The sequence below is a fragment of the Choloepus didactylus genome, chromosome 2 (assembly GCF_015220235.1).
Source record: "Choloepus didactylus isolate mChoDid1 chromosome 2, mChoDid1.pri, whole genome shotgun sequence".
NCBI lineage: Eukaryota > Metazoa > Chordata > Mammalia > Pilosa > Megalonychidae > Choloepus > Choloepus didactylus.
This window is the reverse complement of record NC_051308.1, coordinates 30,932,058-30,954,776: the sequence shown is the minus strand read 5'-3', so window position 1 is coordinate 30,954,776 and position 22,719 is coordinate 30,932,058. Positions and strand designations below refer to the sequence as shown.

The 22,719-nt window shown below is 40.3% G+C and overlaps 1 protein-coding gene across 3 annotated transcripts in view; it reads left to right on the top strand.

The window, feature by feature from the left end:
- Nucleotides 1–22,719, top strand: part of SMYD3 (SET and MYND domain containing 3) — an 839,570-nt gene that overhangs the window by 679,371 nt on the left and 137,480 nt on the right. For all 3 annotated transcript variants that reach the window (XM_037822565.1, XM_037822568.1, XM_037822576.1), the window contains 2 exons: nt 16,762–16,849; nt 21,999–22,173. In XM_037822565.1, coding sequence (XP_037678493.1) covers nt 16,762–16,849; nt 21,999–22,173 — 263 coding nt within the window. The remainder of the gene's footprint in view (nt 1–16,761; nt 16,850–21,998; nt 22,174–22,719) is intronic.

The following is a 22,719-nucleotide window of genomic DNA, read 5'->3' as shown; positions in this document are numbered from 1 at the left end:
TCCCTAAACACATCTTTTCTGTGTTCCTGATCTTACCTGAAAGCTTTATCATGCACTCAGTCACTGAAGCCAGGTGCTTGGCAATCATTCTAGTGTCCTTTCCTTCTTTACTCTGCACAGACAATGTATTATCAAGTCATCATCCTCTTAATCTCTCTTAAATTGGTCCCTTCCTCTCTGTCTGTGTCCCTAAGGACACTCTTATTCAGGTCCATGCCATCTTTTCCTGGATTGTTGCAACATCTCCCTAACTGGTCCATCTGCCTTCAGTCCCTTCACCTGACTGTATTTTCCACATAGTAATTTGAAAAACATAACAATTAGACTTAAAATCCTTCAGTGTCTCCACATTTCCCATGCAATATCAAAATCACCCTCCTTAGCTTTCTGTTTTATCTGACCAGTCTACTTCTTCATCTTCATCTCTAGGACCTTTACCTTCTCCACTTCCCACTTAAACCCTTTAATATAGTTTTATGCTTTCAGGTCTGTGGACTAATTCTAAATTTGGGTCCCAAGTTAGACCAAAGGAAAAAACAAAAGCCTTTAACTCTGAAAAAGCAGCCTCCAAGCCACATGCAACTACAAATACAGTTGTGCAATAGACCGACCGCTTTCCCATGGCTACTCCTGCCACACACTTGTGAACTACTAGGAATACTGACCACTTGGTCTCCTCCTGTACCTTGGACTGTCTGTACCCTTCTGTTTCTGCTGTTCTTTCTGTCTGGAATGTCCCTCCTCCTTTCCTACTCTTGGCTAATTCTTCCATATCCTTCAAGACAGAACTCAGGCATCATCTTTTGTAGAGCACTTTCGCTAGAGGGGCAAAAAGCCCTGTCTCTGTGCTTGCATTACCCCAAGGTTTATCTTTGTCTTTTCAGATACTATATTTATAAATGATGTATTTATGTGTCTGTTTTCCCCACTGGACTGTAAGCTCCACAAGACTGAGGCCCTGTCTCATCTATATCTTCGCATTTGATATGCTTGGCCCTAGTGTGCCTTTGGGAAATGTTGGCATGAATTGAACTGAGGCAGTCTGAAAGGTACAATATTACTCATAATTCCATGGACTTGGTCACTTGTGGTGTCCATTATAATCCAACTAATTTGTGGAAACCAGAGAACAGTGATGATGCAATTTGAGATGGGTAGACAAGGGAGGAACAAAAGCCACAACCGTAAGCACTTATAGGAAATGTTAATGGTATTGGCATGAAAAAAGACAGTAGTGATTACAGAGGTGAGAAATGATGACTGGGGCAACAAGACCAGGCTGTTGGCCTTTGGCACTGGCTGCACATTAGAATCACTTGAGGAACTTATAAAAAAATAAATAGATATCTGGGCCCATCCCTAAAGAGATTCTAACATCATTTGTCTGCATAAGGTCCTAGGCATGTATATTTTTAAGAGCTCCCTAGGTGATTCTGAACATACACTTACACTAGACCTTGACAGAAGAGAACTAAACTGGGGGAACAAAAGGTGTGCAATTTAAAGGAAAGTCAGAGACCTCAGTATCCTTTAAAGCATAATCTTAGGATGTGTGTATGTGTGAGTGTGGATGTGGGTATATATGTGGGTATCTGTCGTTTGTGGATTACTGATGGGGTAGAGGAGGAATTAGGTACTCTGTAGCCACCTAAAGTGAATTAAAGCTCTGATACATCAAAATTAAGCATATCCAATATAAGCCAGCTCCCATGGGTGCTCAGAAACTAAGGTTTGATTGTACATTAAGCCCTCTGAATGAAGGTTTGTCTGTCACTTGTTCCTGCACAGAGTAAGAGGGATTTTCATATTTGTTTATTTCCAGAAGAGAAATCCTTACATATTCTGATTGATGATGAGCATCTACTGATATTAGAATTTTACTTTTAAAGTAATTGAGGAAATTAACTGGATAGTAAAACAGAACAGTTGAAGGAAAACATATGGCACTGTATAGTTTTGACCCACATAGAGTATGACTTAGAAAGAAAATAAAAACTGATCAAGAGTTAATAATTTCACAAATCCCCTGTGACTGCCATTATAGCATTCCCTGTGACATGGGGGAAAACACTGGAGATGTGAAGAGAGAAAATGATGCCGTCTTGTAGGATAGCCAAAATTTCGTAAGAATCTTATCAAAGAGCAATACACAGATTCTATCAATACTGTACTGTGTGGGGTAGATTCGAGATTTCCATCATGCCAGGTGCTATTGGAAGATGCCCACAATTTGAGCAGCTCAGTGAGCAGTTTTTTGGGAGCTGAAGTGTTCTGAGTACATATTTCCAGTTCTCCCTGTGATTTCCATCATGTCCCAAGTGGAATCACTTGCCTCTCCCTGTACCTCTTTCTCTTCCTGTAAAGTGGGGGCACCTCTGACCATCATCTGGTAATGTTTATGAAGCTCTATCAGACCTTTGTCTGGAAGGTTCTGTTAACAGTAATGCGTGCTTGGTTTATGAGATGGTTACAAGAGAATGGAGGTGGGGGCAGAGTGCCAAACATGACCAGTGCTTTTATCTTTGACATTATAAAGAGGTCCCCTGGCCAAGGGCCAGATGGGAGTTTACTGGAATATAAAATGCAGACATGTGCTTTCTGTTGGTGGGGCTCCAGGGGGGAGGAAGGCTGGCTGTGCAGTCAGCCAGCACTTCACTTCTACAGGATGCAAAGTTGCCAGAAAGAGCCTCTGAGCCCTGGTGGTTTTGTGCAGGATTTCTCATGGGTATGAGGAGGGGCAAAAAAAAAAAGCCATCACGTGGAATCTGGTCAGCTCTCAACACCTGCCAGACCTTAGAAAGATGTGATCTTCCCTGCAGCCACTCTGCCCGAGTGATGGCCCACTGGAATGCCCACCCCCACCCCACCCCCCGCTTCTAGGAACAGATCTTTGCATGTATCATTTCATAGACTACAACATTGTTTATAGAATAATTGGAAGAACACTAGTTTTTTGTTTTTGTTTTTTTGTTTTTTTTTTTGTGGAGGAACAATACAATTCTGGGCTTTTTCTTTTTGAAAATAGCACTGAGATCTTGAAGAAAATTCTTTCCTTCAAACTGTGACGTATTCTTTTTGAATTTTTTGCTTATTTGAAACATGGTCGGAAGATTTCAGTGCCTCCTTACAAAGTGTTAGTAAGAACTGGGGAATTTGTGCAACCCAGCTCTGAAAAGGTAGAGGAAGCTATTGGAAACTGTATCAACTGATATGAAGGGACAGGTTTTGGTGTCACATTAAATAATTTCTTTTGGTTACCTGTATGATTACCTCCTAGAAATGCATGTCTAGACTTGTGTCCCAGGACTTGTTATCTGATATTGTTAGTGTGGACCCCGACTAAACTATTCCCTTTCTTTGGGACCACAGATTAATCTGATGTGCTTGCTTTAGCAGATAAGCAAATACCATGTTCTCATCTGAGCTTGGAGTGTTGCCCACTATAATCATTATACATACAAATGTTAGAGGGGATATCCGGATTAAATAATCATCAAATTCTTGGGTTGGCAGAGCACGGTACTGTGTTGGGTATGGTCTTTCTTCAGCCCTGCGTACCTTCTGTATTCTGGCTGATGTATTTTACTTATGAGGTAAAATAGAATGAAGGAATTTGCAGTTTGTTGTAAAATCCCAAAGTCTCTCCTATCAGAATTTCAGTTCTCTCCTCCTGCACAACAGACACTGAACATATAAGTGTCTAATGGAGTGGAATGATTAGTTCCCATTTTCTTGGTAACCTTAATCAAGTTCTCACCTGGGGTGGCTGGGCCAGGCAGCATTGCTGGCCTCTGGGTCTCACCGCTGGCCGGTGGGAGAGCTGGATTCTGGGCTCCAGCCTCGTTATTTCCACTTCACAATACTGCCTGTCACACATTCTCCAGTGCCAGAAGCAGGGAACCCAGATCATACTGCTGTGAATACCCGTTTTAAATGGCTCTGGAGCAAGGTCTTCATAAGAATGTCTCAGTTATCCTAATCTTCACTATCAGGACATTGCTTCTTAAACCTAACTTGAATCTGTTTTGCTGCAGTTTAATGCATTTTCCTCTCTGTTTGTAAATGAGAGTGAAAGCAGCTGTTTCCAGAGAAGAAAATGGAGATAGAGGCATGGCAGATTGGAGAAGAGGGCTGTGGTTTTGGTCTTCTTTAAACAAAACCTGCCTTGAAATTTGGGGGCATACTTCATGTTAATGACTGTTGCCATTAGAACAATTTTCCTGTAAAATCTTTGCATTTTTCCCTGAGTCTCAAACCTTGCACCTTGTGTTGTTTACACTTATAAGGTTGGCAGGACTCTGCTAAGAGTTGCTAGTATGAATTTATAGCTGCACAAGGCATCTATTTGATAATCTCTCTGCAAATGTGAAAATAATTTGCTTGAATGTGCTTTTGTGAGTTGAGTCAATAGCCTTCTGCTACATATCATCTCCATTATATATTCTCAGGAACATATCTTTCCAGTTTGGGAGGAGGGTACAAAGAAGTGTCTCCTTCCTAAATATCTTCATGCAGTTTCAAACTAACTTATTTATTAGCCTTTCATGCTAGTTTTCTACAAAATGCCTCACTTAAAGGCATATTTTCTGCAAACATCACTGACATGGGTAGGCTCCTAAACTGCTCCAAATGTGTAGATGCCAACTGTTTTTGATTCCCTCTAAATTGACTTGACTTTTAATAAGCAAATAAGCTTATTTCTCTGAAAAGGAGTTTCATTCACCAAGATGGACATAGCTAGCACAAAAGGAGGAAAGTGTTCAGGTTATAGCTGCTGCAGGCCTTGGGTGCTTTTAGAAGTTCTGACCTCCCACACTCAAGGCTGCTGTCACTTTCCAACAGGCCATGAAAGGGACATTGTCCTTCTTTCTGGTAATTCATTGTGCCTGGAAATTCTACCTTGCACCAGCACTTGGTTTGAATGGGCAGGCTTGTAGAAGTTTGTAGTTGTAGTGGAGCCTTCTTTCTTCCTGAGAAATTAAGTCGAATGGGCATTTAGCAAATGCTGACAGCCATAATGGAAACAGAAAGTTAAATGGCAGTTAAATGAAACAGTGGCTGAAGTCAATTCATGCGTGCATCAGCATTTGTTTGCTATGGGCTTAGTGCTCCTAGCTGCCCAAGTGCTCCAAAGCTGGAGCCAAGACTGTGCCAGGACTGGCTGTCTGGGAAAGGCTTGCCAGCCTGAAAAGAGGACATCCATTCCAGTGTTGGCCAGCTCTGGGAAGAGAGGAGGCTGGGCTTTGGATTCTCAAGAGGACAAGTGGCTGCTTAGACTCAGAGTTTGGAGCCCTGCTGCATCCTACCTGTGGACATCTGTTGTAGACCCTGAAGTCTCATAATTTTATGAAGTTGGTGAAAAATGGCCTTTGCAAATCAATTTGGTCGCATCTGTGAACTGGTAACAGCACACTGATGGCATCGTTTTCCTCTACATCACAGTTATACCAATGCAGGCTTCATGGAACTCAGTGGAAAGTGCGCAGATGACTGTGCCTGTGGAAGTCATAGGCTACACGGGGCAACTATTTGGGCTTGTTCTTGGTGGATGAGAAGGAGTTTTCCTGCATGACTAAGTTGAGGAAGAGCCTTCTAGGCAAAGGCAACCGGATATGCAGAGATGTGGGTGCATGGCGTAGCTGGTTCTTGATTAGCTTTTAGTGTTCTCCCTCCTTCGTGGGGATAAGCCTGTTTTTCTCCCTTCCACCAAACAAAGCTGAGTCCAACCAACCCCTGTTGGCCCATGTCCCTTAGGGTGGGAATTGAAAAATTGAGGCCGTTGTACCATTCATGATTTTAATGCTTCTGGAGGGTCTGAGGGAGAGGGTTAGGAGGTCCATGTACTCAGAGAATTATTATTACTGAAGAAACTTAGCTTCAGGGAAATTAAATGACTTGACAAGATCACATAGCTGTGGAGCAGGGATTCAAATCCACATTCTCTATCTTTAAATCCAGTATGCTTTTCACTAAATTCTCCTAAAAATTGAACACATTTGTTCATTTACTGCTAATTAGAACATACCACAGTTTGAATGTGAGTCAAATCAAGAACATTCCTTCTTTTCCTTTTTCCATACCCCATAATGACCTCATTGACTGGTGTGTGGTTGATAGAATAGCGAATGTTCTATTTTTAGCCACTATTTTTCCACTTTAGGAAAGAGCCACTTTCCCCAAGTTAAACCTGAACTGCTTTCAGTTGTTTTTGCCAGTGGAGGTGGAAATTGGTTCCAGGAGAGATGTTTCCTGTTTATCATAATGGTTTTGAATGATGTCGTAGATTAATTTATTAGTCCCAGTATATTATCCGAGAACCAGAGCACCTCAGTCAAAGGAACCACAAATTAAACTTTGTTTCCTTCATGGTTTTGAATTTTAGGACTTCCAAATCTCTTTCCTGAGTGCAGACACTGTATTTGAACCTCATTTTGCTCTAAAAGAAAACAAGAAAAACAAACAAATAAAAAAAACTTGCATTCTTTTAAGACACTAAAATTATTGAATTACCGGAAAAGTTTATAAACGTTAACTAATTTTATTTCCCATCTTATATTCATCTCTCTCCAATCCAATCTAATTAGAGTTTGCATGAGGATTGGATAACAGGAAGTACTGGAAAGCAGATTGCCTTTCTCCTTTTCCTTTTCTTTTTAATGTGAGCCATCTGAAACTACCCCAGTGCAAACATTTCAACATCAAACACTTATGAGCCAAGTGAACACATCTGTTTAAGTGTTCCAGATGCAAGGTGGAATCTGGATGGATGCATCTGATGTTTGAGCCTGATAGAGCCAGTGGTCACTTTCCTAAGGATATGCCCAGTCAATCTTGTTCAATTCCAGCCTTCCCCTATTGAGTAAATGCAACTTTGTAATTCACAGTAACCTTTAGAATCTGGTGGGTGTACTTCCTAATCTGAAACCCAGAGGTTTATAACTGTGTTCAGTGTCACCCTTTTATATGGTAGAGAGATTATCTCGTATCATCTGGTACCTATTTTTACAGTTAAGGGAATGATGCTGGAGTATTTACTTAGCAGCTCTGTGTGAAGGAACTTAGATGGCTCCACTGATCCAGGGATAGAAGGGGAAGAGGCCTCTGGACCAAATGAACCAAAAGAGGCTCAGGATGATGTATGAAGTAGAAACTAGGTGAGTCAATTGAGCCACACTGGGATTCCTTATGCCGGGGGTAGGGGTCACATTTAGGTTCTAAATTATGTCCTGTGTCTGGGCTTTTGGGAAATATTGACAGCTATGGTGGGAACATATCTTTCCCCAACATAATCATGATGTGGTTATATTAAAATCAAATTGAGATGAAGTATAATAAGAAGAGCTATACTTTTATTTCCTTGGTTGGGTTTTTAGTTTCCTAGGTCTGTTGTAAGAAAGTAACATGAACTATGTGGCTTAAAACAGCAGAAATTTATTGTCTCACAGTTCTGGAGGCTGAAATTCTGAACTCAGGGTTGTCAACAGGGCCAGGCTCCCTCTGAAACCTGAAGGTTTCATCATCCCTTGCTGCTTCTAGCTTCTGGTGTTTGCCAACAATCCTTGGCATTCTTTGATTTATAGATGCGTCACTCCAATCTCTCCCTCCACTTTCACATGGCCTTCTTGCTTATCTCCATCTTCACCTGGTATTCTCCTCTGTGTATCTGTGTCTTCTCTTTTCTTATAAAGACACTAGTCAGATTGGATTAAGGGCCTGCCCTGCTCCAATATGACCTTATCTTAATTTAACTAATTCCATCTGTAATGGTATTTCCTGTTTCTAAATAAGCTCATTTTTTGAGGTGCTGGGGGTAGGACTTCAACATATCTTTTTGGTGAACACAACTGAAATCATAACAGTTGGGGTTCTCCCTGTTGTTTTGTTGTTGTGGATTTAAGGTGTTTTAATTTTGTAATATTATTAACCATGGATATTGGAAGGTCACTGCTCTCTTTTCATTCATTGTTTCTATCACCAAACATTTACTGAATGTCCCATGCTGGCATTAAGAAAATAGACATGATTATGTCATGGTCCCTCAAGGAGTTCTGAGGCAGGTTGGGGAGATAAGTAAATCATTAATGTCATTAATGACAACTCGTAGCTAAGAGAGAAGTGTGCAGAGTGCTTGTAGTGGTTCAGGAGGACTGGACTTCCTGGTAGAGTACATTTTGGGCTGAGTCTGAAAGGACAAATGGGAAGAAAGCCAAAAAGTAAATGGAAGTGATGACCCAAGCAAAGAGAGAAAGCTGCAATTCAAGACCTGACAGAATCCAAAGGGAATTGGAAGAGTAGGGGTAGCAGCAGTAAGAGAGAGACAGGGATGAATCAGATTGTGAGGGGGGGCTGTGAAAGGGAAGAATGGAGGTGAATGTGAACCAACCAAGTACTGAGAGAAATGACTCCTGAAGCCTAACCACCAGGGAGCCTTTGATTCTTGAATCGTGGGTGTTTGTACTTGGCCACTTAGGGCAGGGTAAAGGGACTTGAGTTATCAGAGAGGGAAGTAAGACATTATGATAACGCAGTCTTACCCAGAACCCGAAAGCAAGTGGTGCAGTTCTGCCTTAAATGAACTACTTCCATGTTTTTAACTGTTTAAAATGAAGAAAAGCTTTCTTAGGACTTTTCTGGAGCTATGGAAGATGGTGATCTGCATCTGCTTCTAAATGTGAGGAAATTGAGGACCAGAAAAAGGAAGGCTAGTCAGGGCAGGAATGTAGTCACTGCCCAAACCAACATGTTCATAACTCTCTTGATCAACATGTTAGGAACCAACATGTTCCTAACTCTCTTGATCTTTTCCCAGGAAAGAGTTAATTTTAACTTTCTTAGAAATCCTGCTGATAGTCTGAATTGTTTGTTTGTTTGTTTGTTTATTCTTGTAACATATATACATCCTAAAATTTCTTTTCACTGGTATTAATTACATTCACCATGTTGTGCCACCATTACCACCATCTATCACCCCGAACAGAAACTCTGTACCAATTAAGTATTAATTCCCCATTACCCACCCCCACCCAGCCCCTGGTAAATTGAATTCTAGTTTCTGACTCTATGATTTTGCTTATTATAATTATTTTATATGTGAGGTAATACAGTGTTTATCCTTTCATGTCTGGCTTATTTCATTCGATATGATGTCTTCAAGGTTCATCCATGTTGTTGCATGCATTAAAACTTCATTCCTTTTTATGGCAAAATAATATTCCATCGTTTGTGTGTGTGTGTGTGTGTGTGTGTGTGTGTGAATATCACATTTTGTTTTCTCATTAATTGGTTGATGGATGCTTGGGTGGATTCCATCTTTTGGCAATTGTAAATAATGATGTATGAACACTGGTGAGCGGTGAGCACATCAGTTTCCTGATTTCAATTCTTTTGAATATGTACCTGGAAGTGGGATTGCCAGGTCATATGGTAATTGTGTGCTTTAACTTTCTTAGAAACTGCCCAACTGTCTTCCAGAGCAGCCATATCATTTTACATTCCCACCAACAATGTATTAGGGAGTCTGAATTATTTATATCATTAGTAGAAAACTCAGCAATAGTAAATTTGATTTTTTAAAACTTATATACAAAGTGAATGTTTTCCACCTCCTGAAAACAAATTTCAAGACTCTCCCATTCAAGCTCCTTTTTAGATAGTATCACTGAAATTCAAAAGGGAATTTTTTTCCCTAAATAACTTGTCCTGAAAAATAGCAAGTGTCTTTGAATAAGTGTGTTTGGATAAGAAATAATGAAAATAAACACATAACAACTTTCATAAATTCATACCTCAGAAACTGTGAAAAGGAATATATTAATTTACTCATATTTGGAAATTGGAAAAGTAGAAGGTTTAAATTAGACTTCCCTAAGTAGTTTCTCTGTTTATATAATACATAGGTCCTGTTTATGTATGTGTGCAAGTGCATGCTTTCCTTCTGCATGCTGTGGGAGAAGGGACACAGACCCATTGTAGGGATGGTCGTGAGGAGAAGCCACAGCAGGGAACAGCGGGGTTAGGGGAAGAGAGTGAGGCCAGCTGGGACCTGAGCATGGAGACGCTCACCAGAGTGGCCCTCCCCGGGTGCAGGCTAACAGTTAATCATTAGTTAGGGTGGCTTTGTCTAGCTCCAACATAAAGTTTCTCAGAGGGATTGTTTCTAATGTTTGGAAGTGATTTCAAAGCTTGCCTGCTCTTCTGTTAACTAAATAAAGGCTTAGGGCCAGTGTAAAAGAACGGCTAATCAGATTATATTCACTGGTGACCAATTTAGTTGTTAATATAATCCCCTTATGAAATTGCTCTGCTCTGGGTCATGGTCTCACCGTGCTTGTTCGAAGAGTGTAAGATCTGCTGTAGGTTCCATGTTGGGGGATTTTACTGCCTTGTTTAAAGTGCAAATACTAGGAGGATCTTGGGAACCATGGGTCAAAGATATTTTGAATTTATGAAATTACGGATGTATGTTTTACTTTTAAGCAAATCCTGGAGAAAAACAAATTCACATTAAACATGAAGACAGTGGAAAGAGCATGGGCTCTGGAGCCAGGCAGTTCTGGGTTTGAATCGCACCTCTAGCAATTAGGGATGGTAGGATATTTGGACCGGTTATTTAAGCCTTTGGACTCCTTTTTCTTTTTTTTGTAAATTGCAGGTGGTAATGCCCTATGGGAAATAATTGAAATACAAACAAAAGACATTCATATCGTTGCAGGTGCCAAATAAATGTTAGTTCTTTTTCCACATCCATTTTACAGAAATGTAGCTGAGCATTAGTTATGTACAAGGTTCTGTGCTTGGTATTTGGGAGAGGCAGGATCAAAGAAGATGACCTATATTTAGCTCTGAGGGGCTTACAATTAAGTGGGGGAAGATATGACATGCACATAAACTACAACTAGCCTCATGGGCCTCCTTGCTGTTTCTGGAATGTGCAGGCGTGCTCCTGCCCGAACCCTTTGGCATTTGCCATTCCCTCTCCCTAGAATTCTTACGTCCTGTTCCTTCACCTCCTTTAGATCCTTACTCAAATAACGTCTCTCAGTGAGCCTTGCTTGATTATCCTGTTTAAATTTGTGCCGGTACACCCCATCTGTTTTCCCTGTTTGTTCTCCCTCTTAACAAATATGTATGTTTACTTATGTATATTTGTTTATTTTCTGTCTCCCTGTACTCCTCCTACTCCTTGAGTGTAAGCTCCGTGATTGTCTTTGTTTATTGCTGAATCCCAAGTGCCTGGATAGTGTCTAGTAGGCACTTATTAAATACTAATTGAATAAATGAATGGTTGAATTAATTAATTTCAGGTTCTGGGAGAGGCATGTGCAAAAATCCAATGGCCAGAAAAACAGGAGATGTGTAGGGACTGTATTCGTTTTCTGTTGCTACTGTAATAAATTATCACAGACTTAGTGGCTTAAAACAACACAAATTATCTCACAGTTCTGTAATTCAGAAGTCTGAAATGGATCTCACTGCACTAAAACCAAGATGTTGGCAGAGCTATGTTCCTTTTAGATGATTCAGGGGAGAATCTGTTCCCTTGCCTTTTCCAGCTTCTAGAGGCTGCCCACATTTCTTGGCTGGTGGCTCCTTTCCTCCATCTTTAAATCCAGCAAGACAGGTTGAGTGCTGCTCACCTCACATCACTGACTTCCTCTTCTGACTCTCTCTTCTACTTTTAAGGACTGTTGTGATTACACTGAGCCCACCCAGATAATCTAGTATAATTCCCCTGATTTAACATCAGCTGATTAACAACTTTAATTCCATCTGCAACTTAAATTCCATTTACCATGTACTCTAGCATATTAATAGGTTCCTAGAATTAGGATGTGGACATTTGGTGGGGAAGGGGGCATTATTCTGTCTACCATAGGGAGTTTGCCCAGAGCCTAGGGTTTGAACTTACAGTAGTGAAATATAAAATTGGAAAATAATAATGAATGGCTATACTTGTCAAGATTTAATATGAGGTGGTGAGGAGTTGCTGAGGGCTTTGGAATAGGAGAATGATGTGACTGAACTGAGGCTTTAGGAAGAGGAATACGAGCTTAGAGCAACTGATATTTCCCCCTCGTCTATGTACAGAAAACTTGGTACCCATTTAGAATTCCCTAAAAGAAGGGTGCACTTATGGGTGTGTTTTCAAAAACTATCTTATTATATTACATGTATGCAGAGCATACACGCATACAGACCCCTAAGCCATATCACACAGAGACATTCACACAAGTACACATACCTCCATATACACACACCCACTGCCTCACCCTTGGGGTCTCTTCTCTGTGTTTCTCAGTGACCCTCATTTTTTTTCCTGCTCTGGCACACCTGTGTGTTAGGTATCTTCCCACCTGTAACAGGTTTATTATGGCAGTAATTCTCACTAGGGACATTCCATAAGCCTCCCCCAGTAGGCACATAAAAATCTCCAGGGAAGCTGGGGGAGAATGCAGGGGTATTGGGCTACCCTACCTCGATGGTTGCTAATGTGCTCACAGACATAGGGGACTGGTGGTTTGATGGGCTGAGCCCTCTACCGTAGAACTTGCCCTTGGGAAGACTGTTGCTGCAAAGGAGAGGCTAGGCCTCCCTATAATTATGCCTAAGAGCCTCCTCTCGAATGCCTCTTTGTTGCTCAGATGTGGCCCTCTCTCTCTAGCTAAGCCAACTTGGCAGGTGAAATCACTGCCCTCCCTGCTACGCGGGATCTGACACCCAGGGGAGTGAATCTCCCTGGCAACGTGGAATATGACTCCTGGGGAGGAATGTAGACCTGGCATCATGGGATGGAGAACATCTTCTTGACCAAAAGGGGGATGTGAAAGGAAATGAAATAAGCTTCAGTGGCAGAGAGATTCCAAAAGGAGCCGAGAGGTCACTCTGGTGGGCACTCGTACACACAATATAGACAACACTTTTTAGGTTCTAACGAACTGCAATAGCTAGCAGTAAATACCTGAAACTATCCAACTACAACCCAGAACCCTTGAATCTTGAAGATGATTGTATAAAAATGTAGCTTATGAGGGGTGACAATGTGACTGGGAAAGCCATATGGACCACACTCCCTGTGCCAGTTTAAATGTATTGTGTCCCCCAAACACCATTATCTTTGATGTAATCTTGTGTGGGCCGACTTTATCAGTGCTGATTAGATTGGAATTCTTTGAGTGTTTGCATGGAAATGTGCCCCACCCAACTGTAGGTGATAACTGATGAGATATTCCCATGGAGGTGAGGCCCTGCCCATTCAGGGTGGGCCTTGATCAGTGGAGCCATATAAATGGGCTAACAAACAGAAGGAACTCAGTGCAGCTGCAGCTGTGAGTGATGTTTTGAAGAGGAGCTATAGCCAAGAGGGACACTTTGAAGAAAGCACAGGAGCTGCACATGAGAGACAGTTTGAAGACAGCCGTTGAAAGCAGACTCTTGCTCCGGAGAAGCTGAGAGAGGACAAATATCCCAAGTGCAACTAAGAGTGACATTTTTGAGGAACTGCAACCTAGAGAGGAACATCCTGGGAGAAAGCCATCTTGAAACCAGAACTTTGGAGCAGACGCCAGCCCAGCTAACAGAGGTTTTCCAGACACCATTGGCCATCCTCCAGAGAAGGTACTTGATTGCTGATGTGTTACCTTGGACACTTTATGGCCTTAAGACCGTAACTGTGTAACCAAATAAACCCCCTTTTATAAAAGCCAATCCATCTCTGGTGTTTTGCATTCCAGGGGCATTAGCAAACTAGAACACTCCCCTTTGTCTAGTTTATGGATGGTTGAGTATAAAAATGGGGAAAGGAAACAAAAACAAAAACGAAACAAAAACAAAAGCAAAACAATCAAAAAGGTACCCAGTGTTCTTTTTTACTTTAATTGCTCTTTTTCACTTTAATTTTTATTCTTATTATTTTTGTGCGTGTTGTAATGAAAATGTCAAAAATTAATTTTGGTGATGAATGCACAACTCTGTAATGGTACTGTAAACAATTGAATATACAGTTTGTTTTGTATGACTGCATGTTATGTGACTATATCTCAATAAAATGAATTCAAAAAATTTCAAAAAAAAATCTCCAGGGAGTTGTATGTGGTCTGAAAAATTCTTCCTCCCTCACCATTCTCATCACCCCCCACACTGACCATGATTTGATACATACTCTTAGCATGGTTTCTCTCCCCGACACCAATTCACAATCAAAAGGATCTTGAACACCTGGTTTTGAATAGTGTGTGATGAGAGTTTCTTATACCTAGGTTAATGTCTTTTGAAGCAGTGCTGTCTAATAGAACTCACCCAGCACTGACCAATACGGTAGCAACAGCTACGTATGACTACTGAGCACTTGAAATGTGGCTAGTGAAACTAATAAATAGAATTTTAAAATTCCTGAAAAATGGAATTTTAGCCATATGCAACTAGTGGCTACCATATTGGACAACCCAGCTTCAAAGAGCCAGGACTTTGCTGAACATGCTAAAGAGGTCAGAGGGACGTTTATGGGAGGCAGACTAGTGTAAAGACCAGAGCACAGCCTTTTGGTGTCAAGCATACTTAGCTTTAACTTTGATCCAAGCTAGTGATTTTGAGAAGTCGCTTAATCTGCATTTCAGTTTCATCATCTATGAATTAGATATGTAGTGGTGTATCAGGGAGGGGGGTGGTGGGAGCCTTCTGACCTGGTGGGGAATATTTTACTTCTGTCATTGTTTGGTATTGTTGTTGCATGGTGATAATAACAATAACAACAACAAAAATAAAAATAAAAGACCTACTTTCCATTTGTTTTATTGCTGTTTTTAGATTCTCTACAGACAGTGTACCCTTACTGCCTGACCCAGGGTGGATTACTCTCACTCCCCCTGGTGTTACCTCACTGGATATGATCTCATGCACCTAAAAGAGCTATATGAACATAAAATGGAACAATATTAGTGAAGCTCTCAGCATTGTGCTGGGCACATGGTTTTCAATCATTCATTCAACATGCATCGATTGAGCACTTACCATGTGCCAAGCACTCTGCTAGATGCTAGAGATACAAGGGCAAATGGAGATATAGAGGACTTGCTTACTAAATGGGAGCAGTCATTTAAGAAGTGGTAGTTCATAATTTTTATTTTGTTTTGAATTGCTTTTTAAATTGTTAGGTTTTTGTTTTGTTTTCAGTTTTTACAAAAGTCAGAGTTGGTTCACATGGTGTAATTATGTTCATCTTCCTTTTCTTTAGCCTCATTTTGATTGATAATTTTATATTTAGTTAAAATATTATTTCTAAGTCTTTTAACAAACGATTCTTCCTCTCAACCCTCCTCCCCTTCTTGCCTTTTTAAAAACAGCTTAATTGAACAATAGATAGTTCACATACCATATGGTTCACCCAGTTAAAGTGTACATTTCAGTGGTGTTTATGGTATTCACAGACTTGTGCAACCATGACCACAATGAATTTTAGAACATTCCCATCACCCTAAAAAGAAACCCTGTACACATTAGCAGTCATTCCGCAATTTTACCCCACTCTTCTCCCCTTCTCACCACCCAGTCCAAGGCAGCCACTAATTTTGTTTGTATCTCTGTGGATTTGCCTAGTCTGGACCTTTCATAGAAATGAACTCATACAACATGTGGTCCTTTGTGACTGGTTTCTTTCACTTAGCATAATGTTTTCAAAGTTCATCCATGTTGTAGCATATATCAGTACTTCATTTCTTTTTGTTACTGAATAATGTTCAGTTACATTGATATACCACATCTTAATAACCCATTTGCTTGCTGATGGTCATTTGGGTTGTTTCCAATTTTTGACTATTTGGCTATTATGAGTAATGCTGCTATGAACATTTGTGTACAAGTTTTTTCTTTTTTCTGGAATACATACCTAAAAGTGGAATTGTTGGTGATACAATAACTCTATGATTAAGCTTTTGAGGAACTGCCAAATTGTTTTCTAAAGCTACCACAACATTTTACATTTCTAATATGTAAGGGTTCCAGTTTTTCCCTGTCTTCTCCAACAATTATTATCTGTGTTTTTTATTTTAGCTATATTTATATTTTAAATAGCTATATTTAAGGTATGAAGTGGTACCTTATTGTGGTTTTGATTTGCATTATCTTGATGGCTGATGATGTTCAGCATCTTTTCATGTGCTTATTGGCCAATTTTGTACCCTCTTTGGAGAAATGTCTGTTCAAGTCCTTTGCCCTTTTTTTTTAAGTTTGTTTTTTATTGAGGTGAAATTCATATAACATAAAATTAATCATTTTAAAGTGAACAGTTCAGCAGCATTTAGTACATTCATTGTGTTGTGCAACCACCACCTCTCTCTAGTTCCAAAACATTTTCACCACCCCAAAAAGAAACCTATACCCATTAAGCAGTTTTCCCCATTCCTTGTCACCCTCCTCCCCATTCCCCTGGCAACCACCAGTATGCTTTCTGTTTCTATGGATTTACCTATTCTGGATATTTCATGTACATGGAATAATACAATATGTGACTTTTTGTGTCTCACTTCTTTCCCTTAGCATAATGTTTTCAAGGTTCATTCACATTGTGGCATATAAGACTAATTCATTCCCTTTTATGACTGGATAATATTCCATTGTATACATATGCCACAATTTTTTTATCCATTCATCCATTAATGGATATTTGGGTTGTTTCTTCCTTTTGGCTATTGTGAATGGTGTCATTATCCTCTGGCAAATTTTATATTGAATTTTTCTTCCCTTCTGGTTTTAATTTGGCCTGTGCAGGATGCGGATATGCTTACTGGTGATGAGCAAGTATGGAAGGAAGTTCAAGAATCCCTGAAAAAAATTGAAGAACTGAAGGCACATTGGAGTATCCTTTTACCTGTGGATTAAGCTGGACTGTTGGGATTGCTTCTTTGTCAGCTGGAGCCTTGTGTTAATGAGGCCAAGTACAGGGTTTAACCTCTCCATGAGCCGGTGAGCTTCGTTCTCTTCCGTGGTCACAGGCTGCATCCTTGACCCAAGCCAGAAATTCAGATAAAGGCCTGTGAAGATTATGGTGAGATCAGCCTGAATACTTCACTACCATTAGAAAATAGCTTAAGTGTCACTGGCCGGTAATAGTAGGCTGGTGAGTAGTATTCTCTTCATATGTAAAAGGTAACAAAATCCTAGATTCTCTTTCTCCCATAACCACCTGTATCTCTAGGAAGGAATAGTTTATAATCCTTATAATTTAGTGTTATTGACCCTCAGATCTGAAACCTTCATATTAATCAGCCTTGTCTACAATGGCATTGAGTTCCTACACTATAATTTCTTTTTTTTCATAAATAGTAAGGACCACAAGTGGGTCAAAGGTCAGAGCAAGGAGACATCCTTGTGATGGAGGTAACCTGGGGAAGGCTCCATTTGTGTTGTGTTGTGTGAGAGGAATCCTGAATCAGGGATCAGACTGGATAGGCAGAGAGAAATCACCCCTAGAAGAGGCATTCACTTGAGCAAAAATGTGGTGAAAGGAAACCACAAGGTAAGAGAAAGAGAAGACTAAGATAGATGGAAAAGATTGTGAAAGATCACCCAGATACCTTGGGTAAATTATAGCCCAGGTACTAAGAAAACCTGCAAATTAGATTTCTGATCTTCAGACAATGTTGTTTAAGGGATTGTAAAGGTCAGGAGAAGTAGTTAGACAAATGTTTCTATTCTTGAGGATGAAATAAGTAATTTCTGAAATCTAGAGCCCAGTGAGTATGTTAGCAGTCTTGGTAAAGAATCAGAATTGGTTTCTAAAGGAATGGAAAAGAAAGCTGTGAACACGAGGGTGCTGTACAGATTCACTAAGAGCAAGTGAATCCGTAGAGTTATGGTTAACATCATGCCTTGCTTTCGTAAAGCTTGTATGTAGATTTCAGAAAGGTATTTGACAAAAAAAAAAAAAAAATAGTCAAGAGATTTATGCTATATAAATTTGTAACCAGGTATCTTACTAAATGCTTGAATAGCTATACTGGAAAAGTGATGTTAATTGGATCACTATCACTCAGAGGGTTCTGTTCTCATCTCAGTCTTCTTCATACCTTTCATGAGTATACAGAACATAGGCCCATCAAATTTCAAAAGGTGTATGGATGGGAAGAATGGCAGAGGTAGTGTGATAGAAGGAAAAGCTCAAAATATCCTTCTAGGTTTGAATGGTGTCTGAGTCTAAAAAGATGGAATTTAACAAGGGTATATGTAAAATATTCTGTTTGGGTCAAGAAGTTCAAGGGTATGAATATACATAAAAATTATTAGCAGAACACATGAAATAATTTAGGGTTTTAGTAAACAAGAAAAATTAATAATGTTTATGAGTATGATATAAACTCTCCCACCCCCTACTGTAATCTTGGGCTGCATTAATAGAAATATAGAATATAGAATGAGAGCAGTGATAGCATTGGTCTGATCTATCTAGAATTTTCTCTTCAGGTCAGGATAGAACATATTAAGAGGGGTACAGAAAAATTGAAATAACCTTTGAAGTGTGGAACCAGGATCAAAGAGGAATTTGAAGCCCTGTCTTTAGATGGGATGGAAGAAACTAGGAAAATAGCCGACTCTGAGAGCAAGAGGGTCGTGTTCATGGGCTCAAAGGATGGTTATGCTGAAGAGGAGTAGACTTGTTCCCTGTGGTTACAGGCCGCAGAATTAGAGCCCACAGATGACACAGCTACAGTTCAGTCTCAATTCAGCCAGGTTTTATGGAAAACTCACTCTGTGCCAGGAACTGAAGATCTGCTGTTTAAGAAGACACAGCCCTGCTCTCACAACTCTCACACATAGTGGGGGTAATAAATACATAAACAAATACATATTTTGGAAAAGATAGATATTTGTAGGGGCATCAAAAGGCAGAGTAGTCAACTTTGGGAGGTTGAAATCCTAGAGGAGGTGACAGCTGAGCTTGGAGAATCAGTAGGAGCTCACCAGCCTGACAAAATAAATGAGGGGGAGTCCAACAGAAGGAATAACCTTTGCACAGAGGTGCAGATTGTGAAATAGCGTGGTTTTGAGAAATTACAAGATGCTTAGTATGAGAGGAGAGGAACATGGCAAGGGCTTAGATGCCATGGACAAGATATTAGACTTCATAGGTGAAAGGGGACCATGGAAGGATTTTAAGCAGTAGAGCAGGATGATTTGGTGAGAAAAAGCCCTGTGGTCTAGCGGTCTCTGAGCCTCAAAGAGTTGATTAATTCCTGAGTGAATTTACTTTGCTAACCTTGCTCTTTTCCCCTAATCCTCTTATGATCATTTAAAAGTGTTCAGGAAAAAAGATATTCTGTATTGCATCCACATATAATCTATTCTCTTTGGATGGGCTTCCGGTTCTGCTTAGATCCAGAGCTCAACTTTGTGGTAAACACCAAGCAAATGCCAGTGACTAAATCTCTGAGCAAATACATGTCAGCATTAGCTTGGGAAAAAAAGCCTCTTAGTAAAATTATTCAATTTTTTTTGCTCACTGGGGTGTTTTACAGGAAAGGTTTTGCCTTGTTTGCCAGGAGATGGTTGCCAGTGTTACGAAGGGAAATTGGCACATGGTCCTTTCCAGCCTGCTGGGGAGCAAAGTAGATCCATTCCTTTGAGTGGCTGCAGAATATCACATCTGGTTTTTACTTCTAAGACTTGTCACTCAAACTTCTTTAAAATGAGTTGGAGCATATATAAATGAACAGATAAATAGCAGTGAAGGTCAAACAACATGATGTTAAAATAAAGTGCAAAGTCTTGCCACAGAAATGTCTAGCATTGTGTAAGAGACAGTCATTCCTCCTGACAGTTCGTCAAATATCTAATCCTGGAATGAAAAGCCACAGAGGTTAGCCCAGCAATCTGTTACAAAATCAGTGCATTACTTAAGATATTACTTCCCCCGGCCTCTGGGGGATATATTCAGCCTCTTGGAGATGGAACAAACTTTAAACATACATGCCAGACAAATACAAAAGAAAATCCCCAACTCACTTCTTTGATAAATATACCTCTTCCAATTTCAGAATCAACTCCTCAGAGACAGGTCTTATCCTAAAATTACATGGTGTATTGTACAGGGGATGTGCTATAAAGGCCCTCACCAGTGTATTATGGTGTTTGAAATTCTCACCAAGGAAGTCATGCCTCTCAGGTAAGGGATTATGCCTCCAGCAGTCCCCTGCTAAAAGGAAAATATGTTTTTCTTGAGAATTGATAAAAATATTAGTGTGCACTCCTACAAGTGACTTGATTGGTTTATTAAATGTGTTTGCTAATGTCTTGGAAAGCAGTGCCCTGAGAGCATGGACATAAGAAGAGGTAGATTTTGCTGGAGGGACAGGTAAGAGAGCATTGTAATACCTTGTGCCTGTCTAGTCAAAGAATAGCATGCTGTGCTAGGACATCAATGAAGGAGGCTTTGGGGAGGGAGGGCAGAAGAGCACTAGGGTCTGGATGGAGTGTGGGAGTGAAGAGGAGGGTGGGTGAGGAAAAGTTCCATCAAATTCAGTCCATTGAGCCATTTTCCTTATGTTTAGTCATACTCAGAGGTCATGAAACAGTAAAGGAAGGAGGAAGGCACATAATATTTGCATAGCATGTACTTGGTGCATGCCTCTAAATCTTTCCTCAGTGTATCCCTGATGTCCAGAACTCTGCCTGGTTCATAATAGGACACACACAGAATTTTTTTCATTTTACATACAGTATCTTGTTTTATTCTTGCAGTGACACATTTCTATTTCTATTCTGTCTCAAAGCACTTAGGTGATTTCCTCAGAACCACAAAACTAACAAATGACAGGACTGGCTCAGATCTGAATCCACCTTTATCTATAGTCAAAGGCTATGCTGTTTCTGGTACTCTTCAAACCTTTCCTCCCATGGGAATTCCAACCTATGAAAGCAGATAAATTTGCAGCTACTCTGGTCAGAAGTGGGGCAGGGATGGGGGAAAGGCCAATGCCAGCCCAGCATCCTCTTTGGCCTTTACCTCCCCTAACACAGCAGCATAGGAAAGTAATTGTATGAGGTCATAGTGTGCCTCTACTCTAGCCTTTAGCTGTGCTTCTAAGGGACTTCACCTCTGAAGGTGATTCAAAGCACTCTCCATCCAATGGGACCTTGCTCTTCTGACTGCCTCTGTGAGAGGACAGGGAATATCAGTTTTAACAAGGGAGGTCAAACCGAGGTTCCATGAGATTAAGTTACTGACTCATGGTTTAATCAGAAAGTCAAGGTTGCTGAGAAGCGGATATTGGGTCTTCTCCCCATCCTTTTTAAAGCATCATTTCCTCTTGCCCTCAGTTTATCTGCGTAAGACATGTTTTTAATATTTTGGAGGGGGAGTTTAAAATAATACCTTTACTTAGTTAACTATAGGCTTATATCACTTTTGCTTTATAATCAAAAAAACTTATATATGAGATCCACTGGAAATGAGTTTCTTCAAATTGCTTCCTGCCACTGTGTTTGTGTGTGCATTGTATGTGTATTTGTTCCATGCATGCCTGCAATTCAAATGGCACAAAAGCAAACATGAGCTCCCCCTTTTAAAAAAATAATCCCTCTAAGGGTCCTTTAATTTCAGATCACTTTTGAAACAGAAGTTAACAAAGTTAAATCATTTTAAACTGAACTAACTTAATCTTCAGTCCAGTTTAATAAACAGCTGCACTTATTTCATAACTAAGTTTAAAAAGAATACATACAAAAGTATGAAGAAAAAATGGTGCTTTGGAAAATGTAATTCCTCCACAGCACAGGCTTGGTTAGAAGACGGTTTGTTGATGTAAACAGAATTTACTTAGCTGAGAAGCCACTTGCATGTTTTTGTTTCTCAAGTGGGTTTTCAGGCATTTCATCTGTGCAAAATAATGGGTGCTTCCTTCCCTCCTGCGCCTGGGAGCTCTTCAGCTTTATAGAGAATCTCATTTTACTGTTTTTTTTTTTTTTCTTCTTGATGAAGACAATGAATCCTTAACTAATGTTAATAACAGAGTGGGAACAGGTTCTGGCTATGTGCCAGGCGATCATAAGCAGCAACTCTGAACGGCTTCCCGACATCAACATCTACCAGCTGAAGGTGCTTGACTGTGCCATGGATGCCTGCATCAGCCTCGGTCTGCTGGAGGAGGCGTTGTTCTATGGGATGCGAACCATGGAGCCATACAGGTAAGTCCCAGGGAGAGGGAAAAGAAAAGGCTAGAATGTCTTAACTTTGGGCAAAGGGCTGATGTTGTGAAGTCATTCTGATTACTACAGTGTATCAAGTGTTTCTATTTCCCAGTCAGTGTGCAAAACCAAAATCTTGTTTTATGCATTTCTTTGTTCATTTATGCATTCACTCATGATTTGTTAAGTCCTGTCCATGTGTCAGGCACTGTGGGTGTACAAAGATTAATTAGATGCTGCCTTGGTGTGGAGCAGGTGATTACAATACAGTGCAGTGCTTGCAATGACAGAAACAAGTGCAGGGTGCTGTGAAGCTGGGAAAGAAGGGGGCAAAACCTAGCTTGGGGAGGCTGTGTCATTAGTCTCTGCTGATCCAGGTGGGGATGGCCCATGTGGAGTTTTCAGTCTGGCTGACAGCAAGGATGGTCCCATCCATTGAGCAGTGCTTTACAGTTCACATTTGCTTTCATTTGAATCATTTGCACTCATAATCACCTATTACTAGGCAAGAAAGCAGGGAAACAGCCTTGCTCAAATGTGTCATTG